At 40.1% G+C, this 22,453-nt stretch overlaps 2 protein-coding genes across 8 annotated transcripts in view; both read right to left on the bottom strand.

Moving 5' to 3' along the window:
* Nucleotides 1-18,822, bottom strand: part of peds1a (plasmanylethanolamine desaturase 1a) — a 31,848-nt gene extending 13,026 nt beyond the window's left edge. Inside the window, exons 1-2 of the mRNA XM_039692833.2 lie at nt 18,682-18,822; nt 18,288-18,455 (exon numbers count right to left, since the gene is read on the bottom strand). Coding sequence (XP_039548767.2) covers nt 18,288-18,455; nt 18,682-18,718 — 205 coding nt within the window. The 5' untranslated portion in view covers nt 18,719-18,822. The remainder of the gene's footprint in view (nt 1-18,287; nt 18,456-18,681) is intronic.
* Nucleotides 18,823-20,735: 1,913 nt separating this feature from the next.
* Nucleotides 20,736-22,453, bottom strand: part of znf423 (zinc finger protein 423) — a 162,847-nt gene continuing 161,129 nt past the window's right edge. For all 7 annotated transcript variants that reach the window (XM_089116415.1, XM_039693310.2, XM_039693312.2 and 4 more), the window contains one exon: nt 20,736-21,606. In XM_089116415.1, coding sequence (XP_088972541.1) covers nt 21,577-21,606 — 30 coding nt within the window. In that variant the 3' untranslated portion in view covers nt 20,736-21,576. The remainder of the gene's footprint in view (nt 21,607-22,453) is intronic.

Below are 22,453 nucleotides of genomic sequence, written 5' to 3'. Positions count from 1 at the left end.
AAATAGTTGGTCAAGTAGTCGACCATAATGACCCATCCCATCAGGAATTAAGAAAAAAAAAGAAACTAAAAAGAAAGATAACTCTCTTGAAATGTGATTAATTCTCCTTAGTACCAGTATATTTAACTAGTGTCCACTGTGAGGTCACATACAGCAGAGAACCGACATCTCTCAAAAGCAGAAAAGGTCATTGGGGTCAGCGGACAGGAGACAAGCCGAACGTGTGTAACCGTGTGTGTGTGTCCCATTATCTTGCATGCTCAGGAGTAATCGATTAGACTAGGACAAGTTGTAGGCAGAGGCGAGGGTCGGGATCTCTTGCGATGGTGCGTTTGCCTGACACAGCTAAACGTCCCAGGTCAGGGCAGAGGGCACCGGTGAAGGGGCCACAGCGGGCACTGTCCGGACCACCATGACAGCGGCGTGGCACAGCGGGCGGCCGTGGAGGATGATTAAAGTGCTAATGCATTATTCACAACAGAGTAGAGAATTAGTCTATATGGACACTGGGCACATCTACATGTCCCCATCTTTCCACAGCCTACATTGAATCTCCATTTTTAAAAGCTTGCATATTCAGTATCTAACTGAATTCTACCACATCCGAGTCTTTCGTTCTCTTACTGTGACTCTTTCTTCTCGTTCCATCGCTCTCTCATTCGCTCTCCTGTTGGGCGGATGTGGGCACGAAGAGGCGCAGTGGACTCAGCTCTTTTGAAAATTTAATGCCATTAGAGGAGCCGTCCTGAGTGGATTGGGAACGTGAGGAGGTTGAGAAGAAGATATTGATGACAGCTATTTATAGCACCTCAGTGGGCCAGCCAACACCGTGTGCCTGAACGGCAGACCACACTTCTTATAATGCACTCACAAGCTTGCGTTGTATCTCGCACAGTTATGAGAGCACCAACCTATGGCATCCTTAACAGAACAGATTGTGTCCCACAATGCACCCTGTGATCAATCCAGGTTTTGGTGCAGACTTCAGTTCAATTGACTGTAAAGTTGATTGCTGGATTAGTTTGAAAGCTGTCGTTTGCACACCATGAAACCAAATGCTGGGACTAAAATGAAATAAAATGAACTATTGTGCAATCTGTGGCTGAAGTGAATGCCATGGATAACATATATTAGGCTTTGTTGCCCTCTAAAAGTTTTGTAATGGGACACGTTTTTGCATTTTTCTGTACACTTTGCAATAACAAAGCTACAAATCGTTTACCTCTGGTCTCACCATTAAACAACCATTTTTACATCATTAATCAATGTTAGTCATTGAGTACTATTATTAGGTCTTCGACCCTGCTCCTGGAGACCCACTGTTCTGCAAAGTTTATATCCAACCTGCTTCAGCAGTCCTGAGTTTCACGTTACCTGAAACTTCACTTTCAAGTGATCCTAAAGAGTAGGGTTGGGAAATGAAAATCGATTCCAATTTGGGAATCGGATACTTCAAGTCGGGAATCAGCAAATTTGAATTCCGCTTATCGATTCCCGTGTGCACATTTTAATGATTTAACCCATTCAAGCACAGCGAAAGAGAACTCAATTTGACACTTGCATTATTTCATGATACATTCCAAATTATCTAATGTTAACAAATTAAAACTTATTGTAAATAGAAGCAGTTGTAAGACTATTGTTTCACAGGCTGTTTCACATTCATTCAATCAATCAATCAATCGAATGAACATTCAATGAATCCAAAACACAATAAACACAAACATTCAACTTAATCTTATATATGCATAATAACTATAAAAGATTCTTTAATTATTCTTGTCAAAACCATGAACGTTTTTTCTGGGTCCATCTTAAAAAGTCCTTCAAAGTTTGTCCTGATAAAAATGATACAAATTTATGTTTTACAGTCAAGGGAGTGGACTAAACCTTATTTTAAGCTACAACTGAGGTAAAATATGATTTATTTTGATCATTTTACATTTACTCATTTAGCTGCTTACAATTTCCGTTTATGTCAGAGGTCACCCACCTCTGGAGCAACTAGGGGTTAATTGTCTTGCTCAGGGACACATTGGTGTCTCACAGTGGATTCGAACCCGGGTCTCTCACACCAAAGGCATGTGTCTCATCCACTACCACCCCGCCATCACCACCCCGGTTAAAATAGTAAATTTTACTTTACAAACATATTGTGAGCAATATGTAACACTCTAAATAGAGGAAGACAATAAAACTCATGTTCCAAGTCATGCCCATGTACAGTACCAATAACGTAAAATTAACAAAAGTCATCCATTTTAATATACCAATGAATATAATAAGAAAACAGATGATCCAGGGTCATCATCCAGGTGATACTTAATTGTATTTCATTTCTGATGGCACAATGGATCGTGTAGTTGGACTAAATGTGGAAGCTCAACAGGAAGCGCAAGCATGCAGTCCAGGTGCAGCACATCCAGGTGTGTGACCGTGAGAGATCAAAACTAGATATTGTGCCACTTTCTTTGCAATATCACAGCAGCCTCGGATGTGGAGTCGAGATCTGAATGAGGTTTGCATCCAAGTGCTGTTTTTGTAGAGGAACAATATTACAGCTCTTATTATGGAATATAACGGAAAGGAAAAGTGGGAAAATATCTACCACTGATCAACACTTCACATGACACCATCTCCAAAATTATTCAGAGACAGAAACCGGCAAAAAAACAAAAACAAAAAACATTTCCCCACCCCAGCACTTGCGTCCTCTCTTAACTGCCTTTTTTCTTTCTCACACACAGACGTGCATACACACACTCTCGCAGCAGTGGGGCCGCTGTCAGGTGATCAGCGTCAGTCCTTGGATCCTCCTGCTCCCCGGTGAGGGCAGAATCTAGGCCAGGCCTCGACAGAGCCGCCGTCGCCGTACGCAGCCAGGAACACCGTCCCCCTGTCCACGGGACCTGAGCGGTGCGCTCATTAATACAGTCCTGACAACAACGTGCTCCCCTGCAACCCCCTGCACCATCGCTCACACCCGCAGCCCCCTTTCCTGCTCGCTGGCGTGGGGAATTAACCTGGGAGGGGCGGGGGGAGGGTAGGGGGTGCTAATAGGCTGAAATTAATCAACGACGCCTGATTCGACGCAGAGGGGCGGCTGGAGTGCCAAACAACGTCCGTGAATGCTAATGGTGTTCTAGCTCTCTCACTCTGTCAAAATGTGCGCAAGTTTCTGCGGCAGGTTGTAATATTCCGTCGTAAATCCTCGAGTTTCACGAGCAAGCGGTTACATAGCACAAAACTTAGTGAATCTTTCCTGTGTAGGCCATTCTGTCCAACGTCACACTCACCAAAATATGATCTTTTACTCACTCTCGTGTCAGTCTAAACTTGTATGATTTTATTTCTTGTAATGACATTGAGTGAGAGGGACCATCAAGCTCCAAAAACAAGTATAAGTATAATAAAAGTATAATAAAATTATAATAAAGTATAATAAACGTCATAAAATAATGTGCATGTCTTCTGAAGAAATATAATAGCTTTGTGTGTTGAACAGACCAAAATTTAAGTCGTTATCCACTAAAAATATCAACATCTGAAGTAGTTCATAAAAGAAGTAACAAATAAAGCAGCAGATTTTTTTCTTCTGTCAGATCTTTGCAATGAATCAGCTGATTCAGTTCAAAAACCTGGGCTGAATCCAAAATCGCCCCCTAAACCGTCATTCACTACTCCCTACCTTAGTCCTACCTTTTTCCAAAACCCTTGAGATGGTACATCGACTTACAATAGGTTGAATGACCGGTCTGCCACAGCCTGACGTGGTCTGTATCGCTTTTACCGACACTCTATAAGTTCGGGGAGTGGGTAGGAACCCGAGCACAAAAATAACTACAAAATTCGACTGCTTTACGTCACTTTCCCCATTTCCTCAAATTCCGACGCAAGAGCCCAACGAGCGTTTTTTTTATTTTTATTTTTTATGTCTGTATGTTGTCATGGCTGAAGTAGCAAGTAAAACCAAATGTGAAGTGCGTTAGAAACAGAGCATAAATGTACTGTTGGTAATGTGTTGTGTAGCTTCGCCCCACGCTTCATTCAATATAGACTGCATTGCTTTTTTTTGAGGGCGCTTAAGACACTCAAGCATCCCCGTAGAGCCGGCTCGAGACGTGAAAGTATACTAATTACCGAGTTTGGTAGACGCTACATTCTTGCAAGTAAATAATACATGATTAGACGACAAAATAATCGGTCAGGATTACTATCCTATGTCTGCAGGCTGAAAGTCATGTTTGTTACTTGTTTTTCTGGTGAAAGTGTCTTGCCTCAGGCTATAATGCAAATCGATTTTTCAAATTTGCAGATTCATTTATGGTAGCTTGATATTATAATATTGACGACATGGCTATTTTCTACCACCAAACATTGAATTGAATTAGCATATCCATTATGGAAAACCGTAGCCAATAGGCTAACGTTACTATAAAGACTCTTGGCTTGTAAACGTGAGCTACGTGATCTTTTGACGTTTGAAAAAAATAAAGCCCATGACACTATATTCAGAAGACATGCTGAAATATATGGCAATGTACCTGGGATGAAGACATTTCACACGCAACGCTGGCAGTCTGCCCAAGATGAACTCCTTCCTTCTGCAGAGTTCGGGGTATCGCTTGTCAACAAATGCACGCGTGTATTCCCTAGAGTAACCATGAAAGATTTTATGACAGGAGTAGACGACAATACTGTTTCCCAACTGTAGGGGGACCCCGAGAGCAAAATTTCAAAAATAACATAATGCTGCTTTAATACAGTTCACTTGAAGGAGTGAGTGAAAACAAGTGAGTGAATTCGGACAGCTGTTGAAAGTACATTGGCTGTACACTCGTCATTGCGGTGCATTGTGGGATAGAAGGAGTAACATCCACTATGGTTTCGGACACCACTACAAATGGCTGTCCCCTCAAATAATGGGGGTATAGGGTGCGATTTCGGATTCAGCCCTGGTCTATACGATTCGTTCTGGAATCACTGATTCGGTTCTCAAGTTTTAATAATCAATATGGTTGCAGCAGCAAGATCATCAGTAAAGAACTAAAAGTTCCAACTAATTTAAAGTGCACAAGTCATTTAAGATCACTTTTATGATATCTTTGAATAATTTTGAAGCTTAATATAGAAAGGTATTTCAAATTTTTTTTTAAATATTTGACACAAAATAACCACCCCATTAAAAAAAGAACCAGTCACATTATTGAACACGTCCTTCCGAAATTCAAACCAGTTTTGCAAAGATATGAAGGTTAGCAAATGACATTTTCATTTTAGAATGAACTATTCCTGTAATAAATGATGATAGAAAACTTCGGGACGTCTGATAGGGTGCTAAGGTCCCGTGCTGAGTGCAGATGAAAAGGGCTGGGGTGCGGAGGGCGTGGTGGCGGTTTATCACCTGTCACGCTAGCAGAAGTCAGCGAGTGTGAACAGTATGTGTTGTTTGTGCTTTGGAGAGATGGGTGTTTTTTCTGTCTCTATCCTCGACGAATAAAGGGCTCTTTTCTTCGGCGGGCTCTCCTGATGGGGCTGCGGTGGTGCGCGGGCCCCTCTGTTCTCAGCGCAGCCGCGCCACTGAAAGAACGGCTCTCACCTCCTTCAGAGAGGCAGACAAAAAGCAACTCTCAGACCCAGAATGGGGCCCTTTCAGAGGGCCGGCCACGCCACAAAGTCCTGCCAACATGCCATGACTGAGCCATTCTCTACCCCACTTCACCTCCCCCCTAACAATGCCAAGGGCATCTACATGTGGGCAAAAAGGAAACGGTATTGATTCAGGAACATCAAATGCTGGCCAGGAAAATGAACCTCATATTAGCACACACAATTATATTTAGCAGGATACTTAATGGCACAGACGCACATACACATTGTCCCCTTGCCAGCTCTCTGTAGGCCTGCCTTCAGAGGGGACTTTGGGAAAGAAGGGAGAGACAGGAAAACTGGGTCACGCATGGCGAGAGGAAGAGAAAGAGAGAAAGAGAGAAAGAGAGAGAGAGAGAGAGAGGGAGGTAGAATTCCCCTGATCAGGACAAATGGATCAGTCACAGGCCTTGTTGCTTTCATCTGTTCTCAGTGGACAACTCAACCTGGGACACGCACGCTAACACATGTACCCAGACACACACACACACACTTTGTGCCATATAATGCTCTGTTTAAAAAAAAAAAAAAAAAAAAAAAAAAAAAAACAGCCCAGTATATGAGGACTGATAGACAGTTGTTATATATTTATATATATATATATATATATATATACACACATGTATACAGCAGAGACACAAAAACAGTGGACTGGGTGAAGAAAAAAAAAAAGTTCACCACTAGCGACAGTTCATTATTAGGGACGTGAATCATAATGGAACAGATTGCAGACAAATGAGACTACGCTGGAACAGTTTTGAAAAGACAAAGCAATAGAAAGTAATAGTCTATTTATTGTCTTTGTATGATTTCACCATGAAATTCACTCAATTTAGATTGTAAGCCAACAAAGCAGCACTTCTTTTGCGGTGAAACTGGATATTCAGTACATAGTACAGTGTTCAGATAACACACTAGTGTTCAAAAGTTTTGGGTATTTTTTGCATGTAAGAAAGTAATTATACATTTATAAGATTACAAAAGATTTCGATTGCAAAATAAATGCTGTTTTTTTACTTTCTAGTCATCATAGATCATTTATAAGTGATATAACAAAACGTATATATTTTTAAATATATCTTTAGCCCTTTTTTTTAAAGAACTGGTTCTAGTTCCCATTCTTACTGGTTATCCCCCATTTTTTAAGAGACGAGTAAGGTGGACACATTAATGTTTCTGTCTGTGTACCCTGCCAAACCGACCCTGATAAGGGCCAGAGATGACAGACTAAAGAAAGATCGGCCCCAGCGACCACCCACACACTCCTCTACACATGCACAAATACCTTTTAATATCTACAAATCTCTAGAGTGACGAGCGCTGAAGGTCACAGCAAGAGGTTGTATGCAATCAGTCAGGACAGACATATTGAACGAAAACGTGTCACCCCGTAAACTCGAAATCATGTTTCTCACATCCTCGCGGTATATGGACTAGAATCTGGACCGTTGACCTCGGGAATGCAAAGAGTTAAGCGGGTTTATGGCCTTTAGATTGAAATGCATTAATAAGTGAGAGGGATTAAAATGCAGAGAGTGGATTTTAAATATTGAAAATTCACAGTGGAGCCACTTCACCAAGAACTCCATACTTAATACAGCGCTGATTGAGGACGGCGCGGGAAGGGCCGCGTTCAGAAATGGAATTTAGATAATAGTAATTATACGGCTCACCCACTGTCCCTGTCCCTAACTGCCACAAACCACCTGAATTCACACAGAAAGCTAATGGAGAACTCTATCAAATATTAATAACAGGCTGTGTGGTTCCAGTCCAAATGTATTTAGGCGCCCTGGCACGCTTCCGCGTGTGTGTGTAGGCATGCAATGACTATTTTCTGTATGTGGCGTTAACATCCTGCAGCATTTGACCATCCCATCCCATCCCCAAAGAGCTCAAGTGTGTTTGTGTGTGTATCCAGTTTTGTATCATGTATACAGCTGAGGTCCTAATGCATTTAGCTGCCCTGGTGTGTGTATAATTGAGAAGCCCAGCAGGAGAGGTTGCAGGTAGCCAGGTTCCCCTCCTCCTCGTCTCTCCGTCTCCTTCTCTTTTCTTTTCTCCCTCTTTCCCCTCGAGAGCCCACTTTGCTTTTGTTTACGCTGCCGGTGAGCAGTTCATGCTGGACAGAGTGGCGCAGTGAAAGCCAAAGCAACATTATACTATTTTACGTCACATACACAGTAGAGCGCCTACCTGAATGTGCTGCGGCCCCGGTCACAGAGGTCGCAAGACCAGCTCAGGTGTACGGCCAAAAGCTAGCCGTTCAGAACCTTGAACCCCTGACCTTTTGACCCCATGGTCAGCATTCAAGAGCCAGGAGAACTCAGCAGGCACGGCGGGGTCAATGTGGCATGACTTCGATGGGAAGGTGGGATAAATTATACTGCAGGTCAGACTCAACTGAGTAAGGGGGCTCAAAAAAGCACATGTAGAAAGAAAAGCAGCAGCATTAAAGATTGGTTTCTGGTGCTGCCAGGGGGCAGTGTTGGCCTGGCAGTGGGTCGAGGCGGCTAATAAGATTACATGGCTAGGCAACATTAGGCCAGTATAAATGAACTTCAAGAGGAACAAAGTTAAAAATGCAATAGTTCTGCAAGGTGTTCAGCTCTTTAAATCAGTGAAAGCAGCATCCGGCACAGAAAGAGGACTGAGAGGATGGCAAGTTACTGAGAGTTACAATTGTTTTTGTTGAACTTTTTGTCCAAAAGCAAGATCTGCAATAGCTTTACAGGCAATTACTTAATGATTTAACCATTACCACAAAAACATTCAACACATCTGATCTTGTGTTGATTCCAGTAACTAAAGGGACTATTTATTCACCATGTTGTTTCAAACATGTATGGTTTTCTTTCGTCTGTGGAAAGAAGTTTAGCAGACTGCGAAGGTGCGCATGCAGTGAAAGTGAACAGGTTTGCACCAATAAAGTCTGTCAAGAATATATATATAACAAAAGAAATTCTGGTCTACGATAGGACTGCACGATGAATCGTATTTTAATTAATTCAAAATAATTGTTGCGATATTGACCAGCATGTTTCTACTGAAATCAAATCTTTCCTGCTTGGAGTTGCCAGATTTCAAGAGTGTAAACCCCCCAAATTGAGCTTACCCCCTTTTTCTGTCCAGCATTTTTGTTAATCTTCCCAACCTGGCAACCATCCACACACACTCTCTCTTTGGGCTGTAAACAAAGCGCTGATGATCTGATAACACCAAGAAACAAACATGTATGTTGAAGTTTAGTGATCATTGTGAAATTCTGCTCGAATGAAAACGTCATACAGTGTGTGTTCCTTCACGAGGCCGCGGGTGTGATTTGCTGCTATCAAAGCTGCAAACAAACCTTCTCTGTGGCAAACTAATAAATCCAAACATGCATCTCGACCACATTTTTTGTGAATAAATGCAACCTCCGTGCTACAATAGAAAGTAAAAATGTCACATTTGGAAATATTTGAATTAAAAAGCCATCGTTTTGATGAAGCTATCATCGACGGTAATCGATGCTGCACCTACAGACCTATTTGATGAAGTGAAAAGGCCATTATTACTTTACCCCTTTTAAAAATGAATGAAAGTAAATATAATATAATAAGCAATAATACGAATGTACATCATTCCATGTACTTCTGATATCAGCAGTACATGAAATTTACATTTATTTAACCCATAATATTCCTGAAATGTGATGTTTAGAAAGTGTTTTTAAAAATAACCCAATATTACTCCAGTCATCAGTGTCACATGATCCTTCAGAAATCATTCTAAAATGCTGATTTACAGCACAAGAAACATTTATTTATTATTAATGTTAAAAACAGTTGTGCTGCTTAATATATTTGTGAAAACTATGATACATTTCTAAAGATTATTTGATTAATAGAAAGTAAAAAAACAGCATTTATTTAAAACCTTTTGTAACATTATAAATGTCTTTTTTTAAAGTCAGACCTCAAACTTTTGCACGATTCAGAATTCAGTAACCAGTATTTAAGTATATACACTCACCGGCCACTTTATTAGGTACCCCATGCTAGTAACGGGTTGGACCCCCTTTTGCCTTCAGAACTGCCTCAATTCTTCGTGGCATAGATTCAACAAGGTGCTGGAAGCATTCCTCAGGGAGTTTGGTCCATATTGACATGATGGCATCACACAGTTGCCGCAGATTTGTCGGCTGCACATCCATGATGCGAATCTCCCGTTCCACCACATCCCAAAGATGCTCTATTGGATTGAGATCTGGTGACTGTGGAGGCCATTTGAGTACAGCGAACTCATTGTCATGTTCAAGAAACCAGTCTGAGATGATTCCAGCTTTATGACATGGTGCATTATCCTGCTGAAAGTAGCCATCAGAAGTTGGGTACATTGTGGTCATAAAGGGATGGACATGGTCAGCAACAATACTCAGGTAGGCTGTGGCGTTGCAACGATGCTCAATTGGTACCAAGGGGCCCAAAGAGTGGCAAGAAAATATTCCCCACACCATGACACCACCACCACCAGCCTGAACCGTTGATACAAGGCAGGATGGATCCATGCTTTCATGTTGTAGACGCCAAATTCTGACCCTACCATCCGAATGTCGCAGCAGAAATCGAGACTCATCAGACCAGGCAACGTTTTTCCAATCTTCTATTGTCCAATTTCGATGAGCTTGTGCAAATTGTAGCCTCAGTTTCCTGTTCTTAGCTGAAAGGAGTGGCACCCGGTGTGGTCTTCTGCTGCTGTAGCCCATCTGCCTCAAAGTTCGACGTACTGTGCGTTCAGAGATGCTCTTCTGCCCACCTTGGTTGTAACGGGTGGTTATTTGAGTCACTGTTGCCCTTCTATCAGCTCGAACCAGTCTGGCCATTCTCCTCTGACCTCTGGCATCAACAAGGCATTTCCGCCCACAGAACTGCCGCTCACTGGATGTTTTTTCTTTTTCGGACCATTCTCTGTAAACCCTAGAGATGGTTGTGCGTGAAAATCCCAGTAGATTAGCAGTTTCTGAAATACTCAGACCAGCCCTTCTGGCACCAACAATCATGCCACGTTCAAAGTCACTCAAATCACCTTACTTACCCATACTGATGCTCGGTTTGAACTGCAGGAGATTGTCTTGACCATGTCTACATGCCTAAATGCACTGAGTTGCCGCCATGTGATTGGCTGCTTAGAAATTAAGTGTTAACGAGCAGTTGGACAGATGTACCTAATAAAGTGGCCGGTGAGTGTATATACTGCTAAAAAAAAAAAACACTTTAAAAACACGTAAAAAGTAAAAACAAGAAAAAAGTATTTAATAAGATTATTTCATTCATTCAGATCTATGATGTGTTATTTTAGTGTTCCCTTTATTTTTTTGAGCAGTGTATATATTTACAATGTATTAAAAGCACATGCTCGGTACTGTGCAAAGAAAGATTTCACGAGAATGATGATGAGGCGAACGGAAGGAGGATGGTGGGCGTGTTTGGATGTGTACAACAGTATGTGATGCAGCAGGAATGAAGGTAAGGTTATGCTCAGTGTCAAGCAGACGTGTCTGGTGTCTCATTCTACTCCGTGGCCCGGGTCTCCTCTTTGTACTGTAACACACACCCCTGGCCCTGCGCCACAGACCGGAGAATTTGCCTACAACGCAGCATGCTGAAAGATCAACTGCTTCCTTTTGGCTCGGGCTTATTTGTAACTTTAATTTTTTACATAGAAATGTTGCAACACCTAAGGTAAAACTCCATTAACACAGACAACGAGTGAGAAACAATGGAAATAAACTTCACTGTGGCTGTTGCAAAAGGATTTAACCAACTCACTCTCCAGCCAATACATCTAAAAGTTAGTTGTGATAGAAGCTGTAACATTATTTGTTTGCAGATGCCACTTGGTTTTAATAGTTATATAAAAAAAAGTGTCCAAATACTTAATTCCTGCAGTATTTACCTGCAGGAATTACATAAACTGGATAGATGAAACGTTAAGATTAACAAGGGAGAGTGATATGGAGTGAACCTAAGATCACAGGGTTAGAGGTGGACACAGAAGCTGTGACCTAAAGGCACTTAGTGTGAATTTCTTCAGTACATTTCCATCTCCATGGTCACCAGATGCCCTCAGACTGATCAAGGTCAAGATGTCACCACTTAAAGTGACAAGCAAGGCAAACAGCTGGATTTCAAGAGGTCAGACGTAGTGTAGCCTTTCGCAGAAGTTCTGTGCTCATTTGCAACAAACCCCTTAAGCTAAGCAAACCCTTACTTATAATTGTAAGCATAATTATCACTCAGGGTTTTTGTAACTTAAGCATTTTTTTTTTGCAAGTGGTTCACATTTTGCAGTTTCTTATGGCCCAGAGCTACCCACTTAGACAGGAAGAAACATCCTGACCAAAATAAAACGATCAACCACATTTATTTTAAAGTTTTAGTGCGTTTTTTTATCAGTGAGATATTCTGAAATAGATCTTAGTTATCACAATGGGAGAGTGGTGTGAAAAAAAAAAATCTGTCTCTATGAATAGATACACAGAAAACACACACAGAACATTCTGTGATCAGACCTTCTGTCCATAACAAAAGTATTTTTATAGATTTGAAGTAAACTTCATCTTCAAAAGCATTCAATGTATAAACCCTGTACCTTAAAGGAGTAGTTCACTTTAAAAAAAACCTTTTGCTGATAATTTACTCACCCCCATGTCATCCAAGATGTCCATGTCATTCTTTCTTCAGTCGAAAGAAATTAAGGTTTTTGATGAAAACATTCCAGGATTTTTTCTCCTTATAATGGACTTCAATGGTAACCAAACGGTTCAAGGTCCAAAAGACAGTTTCAGTGCAAACTGTTCAAAGGGCTTTAAACGATTCCAGACGATGAATAAGGGTCTTATCAAGGGAAACGATCGCTCATTTAAAAAAAAAATAATAACAAAGTTTAAGTTTTAGAAGCTCAAATGGTCGTCTTGCTCTGTTCTGTGATGCGCGTTCGTGACTCTCCTTCGAACTCGTTCATCAAAATGAACAAATCTTTTTTCGTGTCATTTCGTTCATTTAACGAATGAAATGAACGAGTTGACTTGGGAAAAGATTCGTTCATTTTGATGAACGAGTTCGAACAGGAGAGTCACGAACACGCATTTGAGCTTCTAAAACTTAAACTTTGTTATTTTTTTTTTAAATGAGCGATCATTTCGCTTGATAAGACCCTTATTCATCGTCTGGAATCATTTAAAGCCCTTTGAACAGTTTGCAGTTTGCATTGAAACTGTCTTTTGTTCCTTGAACTGTTTGGTTCCCATTGAAGTCCATTATATGGAGAAAAATCCTGGAATGTTTTCATCAAAAAGCCTTAATTTCTATTCGACTGAAGAAAGAAAGACATGGATATCTTGGATGACATGGGGGTGAGTAAATTGTCAGCAAAAGTTTTTTTAAAAGTGAACTACTCCTTTAAATACAACTTTGCTTCCATGCAGAAAGACGAAAACAAATGCATGTGGCCATGAAGTGCATAAAGTTTCACGTTAACTTCAAAGCCTGCAGGTGGACGAATCCATTTATGCATGAAAATCATCAAACATAAGAGTGCATGTACAGCAGGAATGTATCCTAGTGTGGATTGTTATGGCAGAACGGAATCAGACACTAAAGAAAAGTAACGCTCCTGGTGTGCAGTGTTGACGCATCGCTGGCTTATCTGCAGGACTGCTACCATAAATAAATATAGTGGTGTTAGACAGCTGATAAGCTCAAATCACATTTACACTTGTAGGTCAGTGTGTCTGTCAATAGTGCATTCCAGCCGTTTACACCCTGTATCATCATTCCCCTTTCCGCACGGTTCAAGCTTTTCTGTAGTCAAGACATCCGCCTGTCACAAATAAGGAGCAGACTTAACCGATTGGAGTCAAGATCGCTGACTGCATAGGAAACTAGATCTTGCAAAGTAATACTATATTGATCTCTTTTTCTCTCGAACACACAGACACACACACGGCAAGCGCATTGGTAACCAGAGCATGGAGGCTGGCAGAGGCGGTGGGGGAAACAGAAAGTAGCCTGTAAATCCTGTTTACTTTGCGGCGTATCTGTAAAGTGGGATAAGAAGCACAAAGAGCAGTCAGTGGTGCATGACACGCAGGCATATGGTGGGGAGAGGCGTCCAGCTGTTTCACTGTCCTGGGGTTACAGTAATGAGCCGGAGGCTTCATTGAGCAGACTGAAGCCTCATCAATCCCTTTTCACCAGTAAGCCTCAACACTTCCAAACGCCATTCCCGCTCACCTCATATCAGACGCACGCAAACACAAGCCTCCGGAGCGTCTGCTTTTAGCATCTTTGACATTATATTCTGGGGCTCAACCCTCCGCTCTCCACGGCCTCTCCAGATGGACCGCAGTTCAGCATCAGCTCAAGCCGGTTGAATTCCGCCAGAAGTCTCTTGGGGAATCAAACCATTGGATTCCAAGACTATGGCAATTTTTGTGGATAAAGGATCGAATTAAAAGAAAAATACAAGGTCTTGAGGTGGACAACAGCATTTGTGGATGCTGTGTGGTGTACTTAAAGGCTCCGGAATGGTAACCACAAGGTTGGTGGTTCGATCCCTGCATGAGTCATCAACTTTTTGGAACCACATGGCGCCATTCCTTGGTGCGAAAGACTCAGAAACGTATTCTTACGTCCACGGTCATATGGAAATAAATAAGCTAAACAAGGTTCATCTAAGGTTCCAAGTCTTGGTCCAAATGCACTGAATTTAAGTTTGAATTATATTGGCCACAGTCCACATTGAACCTATCTCTCTGCACTAAGCTCCAAACTTGTTTTTTAAAACAGTCAAAATTTCTTTCTACAAACTTGCTTTTCTGGCTCTACAAATTACAGTTACAAGTATTTACGTGAATTTAAATTCATTCAAATTTTCTTACATTCATATTCAAAATTAAGTTGTACATCCTGTTTGATAACAACTCAAATTCAATTCAGATAGGAATTTGAAATAATTCAGGGGGCTTTTCATCATCTTAAAGACCAGATCCAAATGGTGGACTTTTTTGTTTTTATTAATTAAATGAATGAAATGAAAGATAGCATTAAATGGATCAAAAGATCTTATATTTATATACTATTACAAAAAATAATAATTAATGCTGTTCTTTTCAGTATCCTGAAAGAAAGACTAAACTTATTGATGTTTCAACAAAAATATTAAGCAGCACAACTATTTTCAACATTAGCCATGCTTCCATACACTTATTTTTATGTGAATTTTGAAATATTGCACAAAAAATTCAGTGCCGAAACACCAAGAAATTCTAAAAACACACAACGCACTCAATTGAGTCGGATAATTTTTTGTATCTGATAAGAGAAAATGTGCATAAAATATGATGGAAACACATTTACCATTTTAATAAATTCTTCGATGGGCCACAAAAAGAGTAATGTGACTGCATAATGCGGTGGACCGATCTTGTTGCACAGCATCTGAAATGCTGTTTTGGTCATTCTGAAATGCTCGAGCCAATGTCCTGATTTTGTGCTGCTCAAATCAGCCTATTAGAACTAGAATGAATTGTAAAAGATCATGTGACACTGAAGAGTGGAAAATGGCTGCTGGAAATTAAGCTTCACAGGAATAAATTACATTTAAAAATGTCAAATATTACTGTTTTTACTGTTTTTGATCAAATAAATGCAGTCTTGACGAACATAAGAGACTTCTTTTAAAAACAACACAGTATGGAATATTGCAATACTATGAAATATTGTAAGTCATGGACGATAAACTTTGAAAGTGTGGTAATTACAACTGCAAACAGCATGCAAACCTCAGCACAAGCAAAACAACAATCCCAGCATACTTTCCTTGCGAATCCCACAGTTAAGCCTCTCCGACATGCACCTCACAGCTGGTGGATACTAAACTCGACTGAGCTCATCCAAAAATCCCATCCACAATCCCACCCAACCCCCACCCCCATTCACAGAGAGATGCATCACAACATTATCTTATTAACCTCGCAAAACTTCTCTCAAACATTCTCAACATGGCCAAGTAATTTACATGCTGGACGTGCCGGCGGTAGCATATGCTTAACGCGCCGGGTGCATTGCCAAAGAAAATGAAGTGGTCATTATCATTCTTAATAGCATTTTGAGTTAAATCGATGTAGTTTTAATTGCAGCTGCAAACTACAAGCATCCCATGACACAATGAGCGAGAGGACAGTGGAGGGGGACGATCCCTGCTAAATCTGGTTTCAGTTGAAGGGTGGGTGAGCGGGGTGGTGGGGTTGGGGGTTAAAGGCTTTTTCCTAACACTGCTGATCTCCAGCTCATGATGTGCAGAGATGGAGCCGTTTTCCATTAAGCCAAAAGTGGAATGAAGTCAAATCTGAAACGTGCATTAATTTGTTTATTCGGTGTTCCGTGACGGACTACCCGCAGCAGACTCAGGTCAAATAAAGAAATATCAGGGAAAGCACAGCTTGTCGAAGATGTCGAGAAACTTGGTTGGAACATCAAGGAACATCACAACGTAGAGCTGCATGATTTATCCTTAAAAAGTTGTGATCGCGATCTCACTCAGTGACAACGATTCTGTGTCTATCTATTCAAACATTTGACGAGTACAATCACAGCAAACATTCAGAAACTGTGTTGCCGCCGCTGCTGACCCAGAGAGAGCAGTTGTCATGTATGAAACACACAGTATTGTTATTTCTGTGTTACAAATATTTATATTATCACAGAAGTACCAGGAGAAAAGTTTATAGTTTGGATATGTTTACGGAAGTACAAAATAGAGCAAAAAAAAATTTGGTGCTTCAGATAACGATTGTACTGTATCTTGTACATGGTTACACAAGCAGGTGGCGACAAGTTACTTAAAGGGGTGGTTTACTGCTTTTTTTTCTTTGCATGATTGTTTTATGGGGTGCAATATAACATGTATTTGTGTTTTTTCTTTTTTTAAAAGTCTTATTTTTCATAAAATTCACCTTTATTGTAAGCCGATTACAATAAAAAAAAAAAAAAAAAAACGCCCACTGCCCCACTGCTTGTTTAGGAGGTTTACTCTGCTTGTGACGTCGACTTTATCATATCAATGCGAGCACGAGCCCGATGATGAAACACTGGTAAAAGCTATTCATTCAACCCGACAACCTGAGTAGACCGTTTCTCAGTGATATGCTACTTAGTTTGAGGTACATTATGAGATGTTGCAACTAATTCCTCAACATCAGCTTTAAAGTCCCCGTGAACCGGAAGTTGCAAACGACTTTTCTCCAGTGGAAACTGTATCAATAACTGTGCATGTATGCAATGCATGTAGACATTAGCCGAGCTCTAGCGTGAATGACTGATCAAGATAAACGTTGGTAAAACAAATATTGCCTCAGAGCAACGTTAATGAGAATGACAGGCAATAACTGGTTAGCCAGTTAGCAGGAGACCTACACAATATAAATCAAAACTACGTTTTTTAACACCATCTTTCAAGAGCAAGCGGTTTGCGAATCCTGCATTGAACTCCGAGATTTGAGAAGCAGTCATCAGTAAAATAATGGGAACAAAGCAAAAGTTTAGGATTGTAATAGGCTACTGCTGTGATATCATGGTAAAGATGATAGATATGTTACACACTACATGATAGGTCATTTTCAAAAATCCATAATAGAGGTCCTTTGATTTCAGCTTATGTTCATTTCAACATTTACTAATACATTATTCAAATCAAAAGTTGTATCTGTAAATATAATTAAATGGGTCTGAGCTAACTAATAATGAATAGTTATTTAATTAATGTTAACAAAGACGAATAAATACTGTAACAAATGCATTTTATAATTGTTTTTGCTCATTAATGCATTAGCTAATGTTAACCAATGAGGCCTCATTGCAAAGTTTTACCAAAATCATTTATAGAATTTCTGGAGAACATTTCTATCCGTATTTCAAGTACCAATCCTTAAAATATATAAATAAATGCACTTTTTTTTTACATTTGTGTTAAAAATAATACATATTAGGCCTACATATTAACACTTCAAAAGTAATACATATTATAATTGAATGTCTATACGTGACCGTGGCTTTCCCAGACACTAACTATTTCTCTGATCTTAAAAATGCATGGGATACAAAAAAAGAACAATATACTTCCAGGTTATCCACTATAACGACGGAAACCCTATATAGGTGGGCATATGCACATTTATCAAAGAAGCAATTTAAAAGGCTATGATTCATTTGAAACTTTTGTACACCTCCATCACCATTCAATTTTATTTGATGAAAAAATATGACTAATTTACTTCTCTAGATTTAAATGCACGGTGTTACAAGTTGTACAAAGTAGCACATACATGACACATGCAACCCAAGTCTTATACTTGAGCAGGTGGTGTTATATAAGCACAAATATTCATTTTATTATGTTGGTGCCATTCATGCACAGCAGTCACATGTTATTGATCTAAAGCTGACCTCTGTAACACAAGACTACAAGCAACTTTTGTGTGTGTACGCGCGCTCTCTGGCCTTAGTTTGGCCATATGATGCTGCAGAGTGAAACAGTAGGAGAATAATTCATATAGAAACAGATTAGTTTAATGACACCCGATGTGCTTGTCTTACCCGGAGAGTAAAGCTCAGCGAGCTGTCGGGCCCCGGCATGCTGCGGTCCCCACCGAGGCAAGGTGCTGTGCGCAGCCGCCCCATGTTCATTCCCGTTCGGATCCTCCTCTGCCATAGACCGCTGGCTGATCTCCGTCTCCGACAGCAGCGCCGCAGCCATGCTCTCTTCTGGTGGCCAGTTTTCACAAAACTTTTATTAACAATGACGTTGTATCGGGCATTTAGTAACTAAAACACAAGAGTTTGGCTTCAGCAGTGAATGACAGTGACGCCCCTTCCCTGGTAAACTGAGGTTCCTATTTTAGCGAAACACACCCGGAACTAAAATAAGAACGAACTGCCTGTCTGATACTTCGCTATAATAAACAGACTGATTATAATAAGTATTATTTACCTTGTTTCATCTCATGAGCTAAATGATTGATAAACATTGCTCCCCACGGGGCATCTGAGCAGGGTCTTTAAACTGTCCGATAGCCCAAATAAAGTGGATATTTGAAAAACTTTTCTTGTGCTCACTCACTAGTGTGGTGTTCTTAGGGACAGTGGTAAAATGTGTGTTTGTGGCGTGACGCAAAAAAAGAAGAAAAAAGTTACAATCACTGGCTGCTAATGTCGGAGGATTAGTTTGATTAACAAAATCACATAATGTCTCAAAATTTTGTTAAAATAGTTGTATGCTTATACAGACATAGTCCCTTAAATGTTATGAAAATACAACAACGTTTAATATTTTAATGATGGTCCCTAACAGCTCATGCGAGTCTATCACAAGACTTTGGGACGCTGATAAAGGAAACACGCGTCTCTTGAAGCTAAATTGTTTAAGTACACACGACTACTGTTCTATCTGTTGATAAGAAAGATAAGGTAATCCTGTTATCTCATATTTGTGTTTGATTATGTTGTAGTGAAACACTCGTAAAGTAATAATACAAATGATAATATTACTGATATAGTAACAAAACAAACAAAAAACATATTTTAACATATAATATGTATTGTCACAAAAATATTTATTGTATACATACACATACATTGCTTACAAGTTATTGAGAAGACTTGCTAGCTAATGATCTGTTAAGCATCATATAATGTGGTAATGTTGGTGAATTTTCCTAATGGAAGTAAAGTGTTTTAGAGAAATCTATCTTTTCACATTGAGAATCCGTGGGGTGTGACTGTAAAGTAAAGAAACCCCCTGAGGCTGTAAAGATGGACAAGAATGGCTAAATCATATCCTCAAATATTTTAAATAATTCTACCACAAAATACAAAGGTACAGTTTCCTTTTGCCCCATTTGGACATCTCCATTTACCATTTAAAATCCACACAGTCTAAATACAGCACAGATTTAATAAACTTTTCACTGCATTACATGAAAATACTGAAGCCCAGTTAAGGGCATCTTTCAATACTCTTGGATATTTGTGGGTGAAATCAGATGCTAGTTTCCAAGTATTTAGGAGTTACTCAGATGGTGTGCTGAACCCGGTTTCCCAAGCGGACCGTTTCAGAGACCCCCAGAGGCCTGTAGTGTATCAATGCGTTCCGATGGCTGATTTCTGGGAACAGTACCGACCTTCTGTCCGGCTCAAGTTATGAGACTCGGCGGCCGAACCAGCTGCTTAAACACATGGATGCAATTAAAGCAGAAACTGCTCTGGTAAAAGAAGAAACACTACTTTAAATAGATGCTTCTGACCTTATCCACAAGCATTAAGTCATCGGCTGATCACTGCTGGGCTTTTCCTTATTTACCGAAAACATAACACATCTGCAATCATCATGTAATTCTGCATTATGAAACTGATTTTCTATTTTCTTTTAATTATTTTAATATACAAGATGAGAAATAATTTCCTTTAAAATTGGATTAATAAATCTGATGCAGTGATCATCATATTTTACAATAACCCCACAATAATATCCTGCTCTGGACAACGGTGTGGCTGCTATTGCTGATCATTTGTGTTTATTATGACTCTATAACTACTCTAGTGTTTGATTCTGATCCTACTGCAGACATCGAATTGAACAATGAAAGCAGCATGAATCCGGGTTTGAGTAAAACGGTGGTTAGTGATACAATATGGACTCAATGATCTTCTCTTCTGCAGGTGAATCATAGTGGATTTGAATTTGTATGGTATTTATTACATGAACCGTAAGCACATTAACATCTAAAAATATTTTTATTGAACAGCATGATTATTTCATGTAAACACAAACTGCGTTCAGCCGTCACACCAGTTTTCGTCATTGTCGTTCACATGATCTGTATGTTTTATGAGCCGCATTACTGTAGCTCACTGATATTTATTGTTAAATAGAAAGCATGACAAGAAGAATAGAGCTCACGCGACGTCAGGGGAACAGAGCCACTCTGAGGAGTTCAGCTGCTTCCAAACGCTTTATCTGCACTTCGAAAGAACACTCACTTCAGATGCACAGATTCCCTTTATTCATGATTTATTTATTTGTTTATTTTCAACTGTACTAGTTTATTGCAATCTGGTTAATTCACATTTAAAAAGCAGACATCATCCAGTTGCACTGAAATCAAAGATATTCATTTTTACAACATCCATAAGGCCCATGTACTGGAAAGTCCAATCAAAACCATTATGTTTTTTCTTTTTTTCTTTATATGTTTTTTGTCTTTTTACTGTAATTAGAAAAAAGAAAATATATAACAATAATAATAATAATAATAGAAAGGAAAAATATTACGACTGGCAAGCAATCACAGCACAGCACAAGTACCTATTTACCGCAAGAAATAAATGGTACAAAGGAATCGACAAATAAAGAGGGCTGAGAATATATGCCTTGAAAAGAACAAAATTGGCACGTATGAAGTTTGATACATGAAGCAACAGAGGACAAGATATGTATTTCTAGAGATTAAAATCAGGCAGAGGGTGTCTTTCCCTTCCATTTTTTTCATCTTTTGTCCCCAAAAATCAAGAAAACCCAAAAAGAAAACGGGGAGAAAATAAAGAACACACAACCAGGAAGAAGGGACGATAAAAAATACTGCACGTAGAATACCTTTTTCTCTCCATCTCCTTTTTTTTTTCTTCTCTCCTTTTCTTTTTTAATAGCATATCCCATTAATATTCATTCCCCACCGTTCGTAATAGCTGCGCCTGGTGGCGGAATCGTTAGAGTTTTACATGTGAGTAGCAAATGACACTTTGATTGGCTGTGATGTTGAAATGTTCCTCCCCCACCGGGCCTGGGTCGGGGTTCTAGGCTGAACCGGGAGTCCTGCGGGGCCCGGTCTCACTGTGCGTGCTGGCTCAGTGTGTGGTTCTGCAGGGGAACAGAAGAGAACACATGAGGAGAGAAATAATAAGCTACGTGCCCACACCTCCACCCGTCTCCTTCGCTCTCTCCCCTCTATCCATTTCTCGTTCCATTTACCCACCAGGCCTGTCCGTCCATCTCAAGGCTAGCAGCCCCACTTTGACAGAGCCATGAGCGAACACCTTCCTTTCTTCCCGTTTCCTTTCTTCTCCACACCCTCCCATTAAATATTGGGCACATGTGCACTTGCGATCCCATTCATCCGCCCACACGTTTCCGTACCGGCGGAAAAACACAACGTTCATCTTCCGTTTGATTTAGAGTTCTCCGTTTCGAATGCAAAAAAACCCCTGATTTGTTTATTGTGGAGTCTTCCATCCGTGTTTATGAGCACAATGCCTTGTGACGCCTTCGTTCTATGGACTCCTGAGAACAGAGCGTACATTTATAATCACATATCAAAACCCTCCGTATTGATGTGAAGAAGTAGGAGTCAAATTCCAGCAATACATTAAACAAATTAAAAAATTTTGGGTTCCCCACAGAACCTTTTAGTGAAGCGTTCGCCGGTGAAATTTAGAGTAGAATCCAAAATATTAACCCTGGTTTTTAAATCCTTGCACCACTTCGCGACCACTCGGACTGGGACATTTAGGAATGCTGTCCATCCCTAAATCCAGATCGGGATTTTTCTATTGCTGGTCCAACACTCTGGAACAGCACCATCTCTTTTTGTTTTTGAATCTATGCTTAGATCCTATATTCTTGAACAGATGTTGTTAGTCTAAAATATGTTATTTAGTCGTATTTGATCCCTTTGTAAAATGTGTGTGTACAGCACTTTGGTCAACCC

This window comes from Pimephales promelas, chromosome 10, assembly GCF_988280905.1.
Source record: "Pimephales promelas chromosome 10, fPimPro1.hap1.1, whole genome shotgun sequence".
NCBI lineage: Eukaryota > Metazoa > Chordata > Actinopteri > Cypriniformes > Leuciscidae > Pimephales > Pimephales promelas.
The sequence above is the reverse complement of the archived record's forward strand: the minus strand, read 5'-3'. Positions and strand labels throughout refer to the sequence as shown.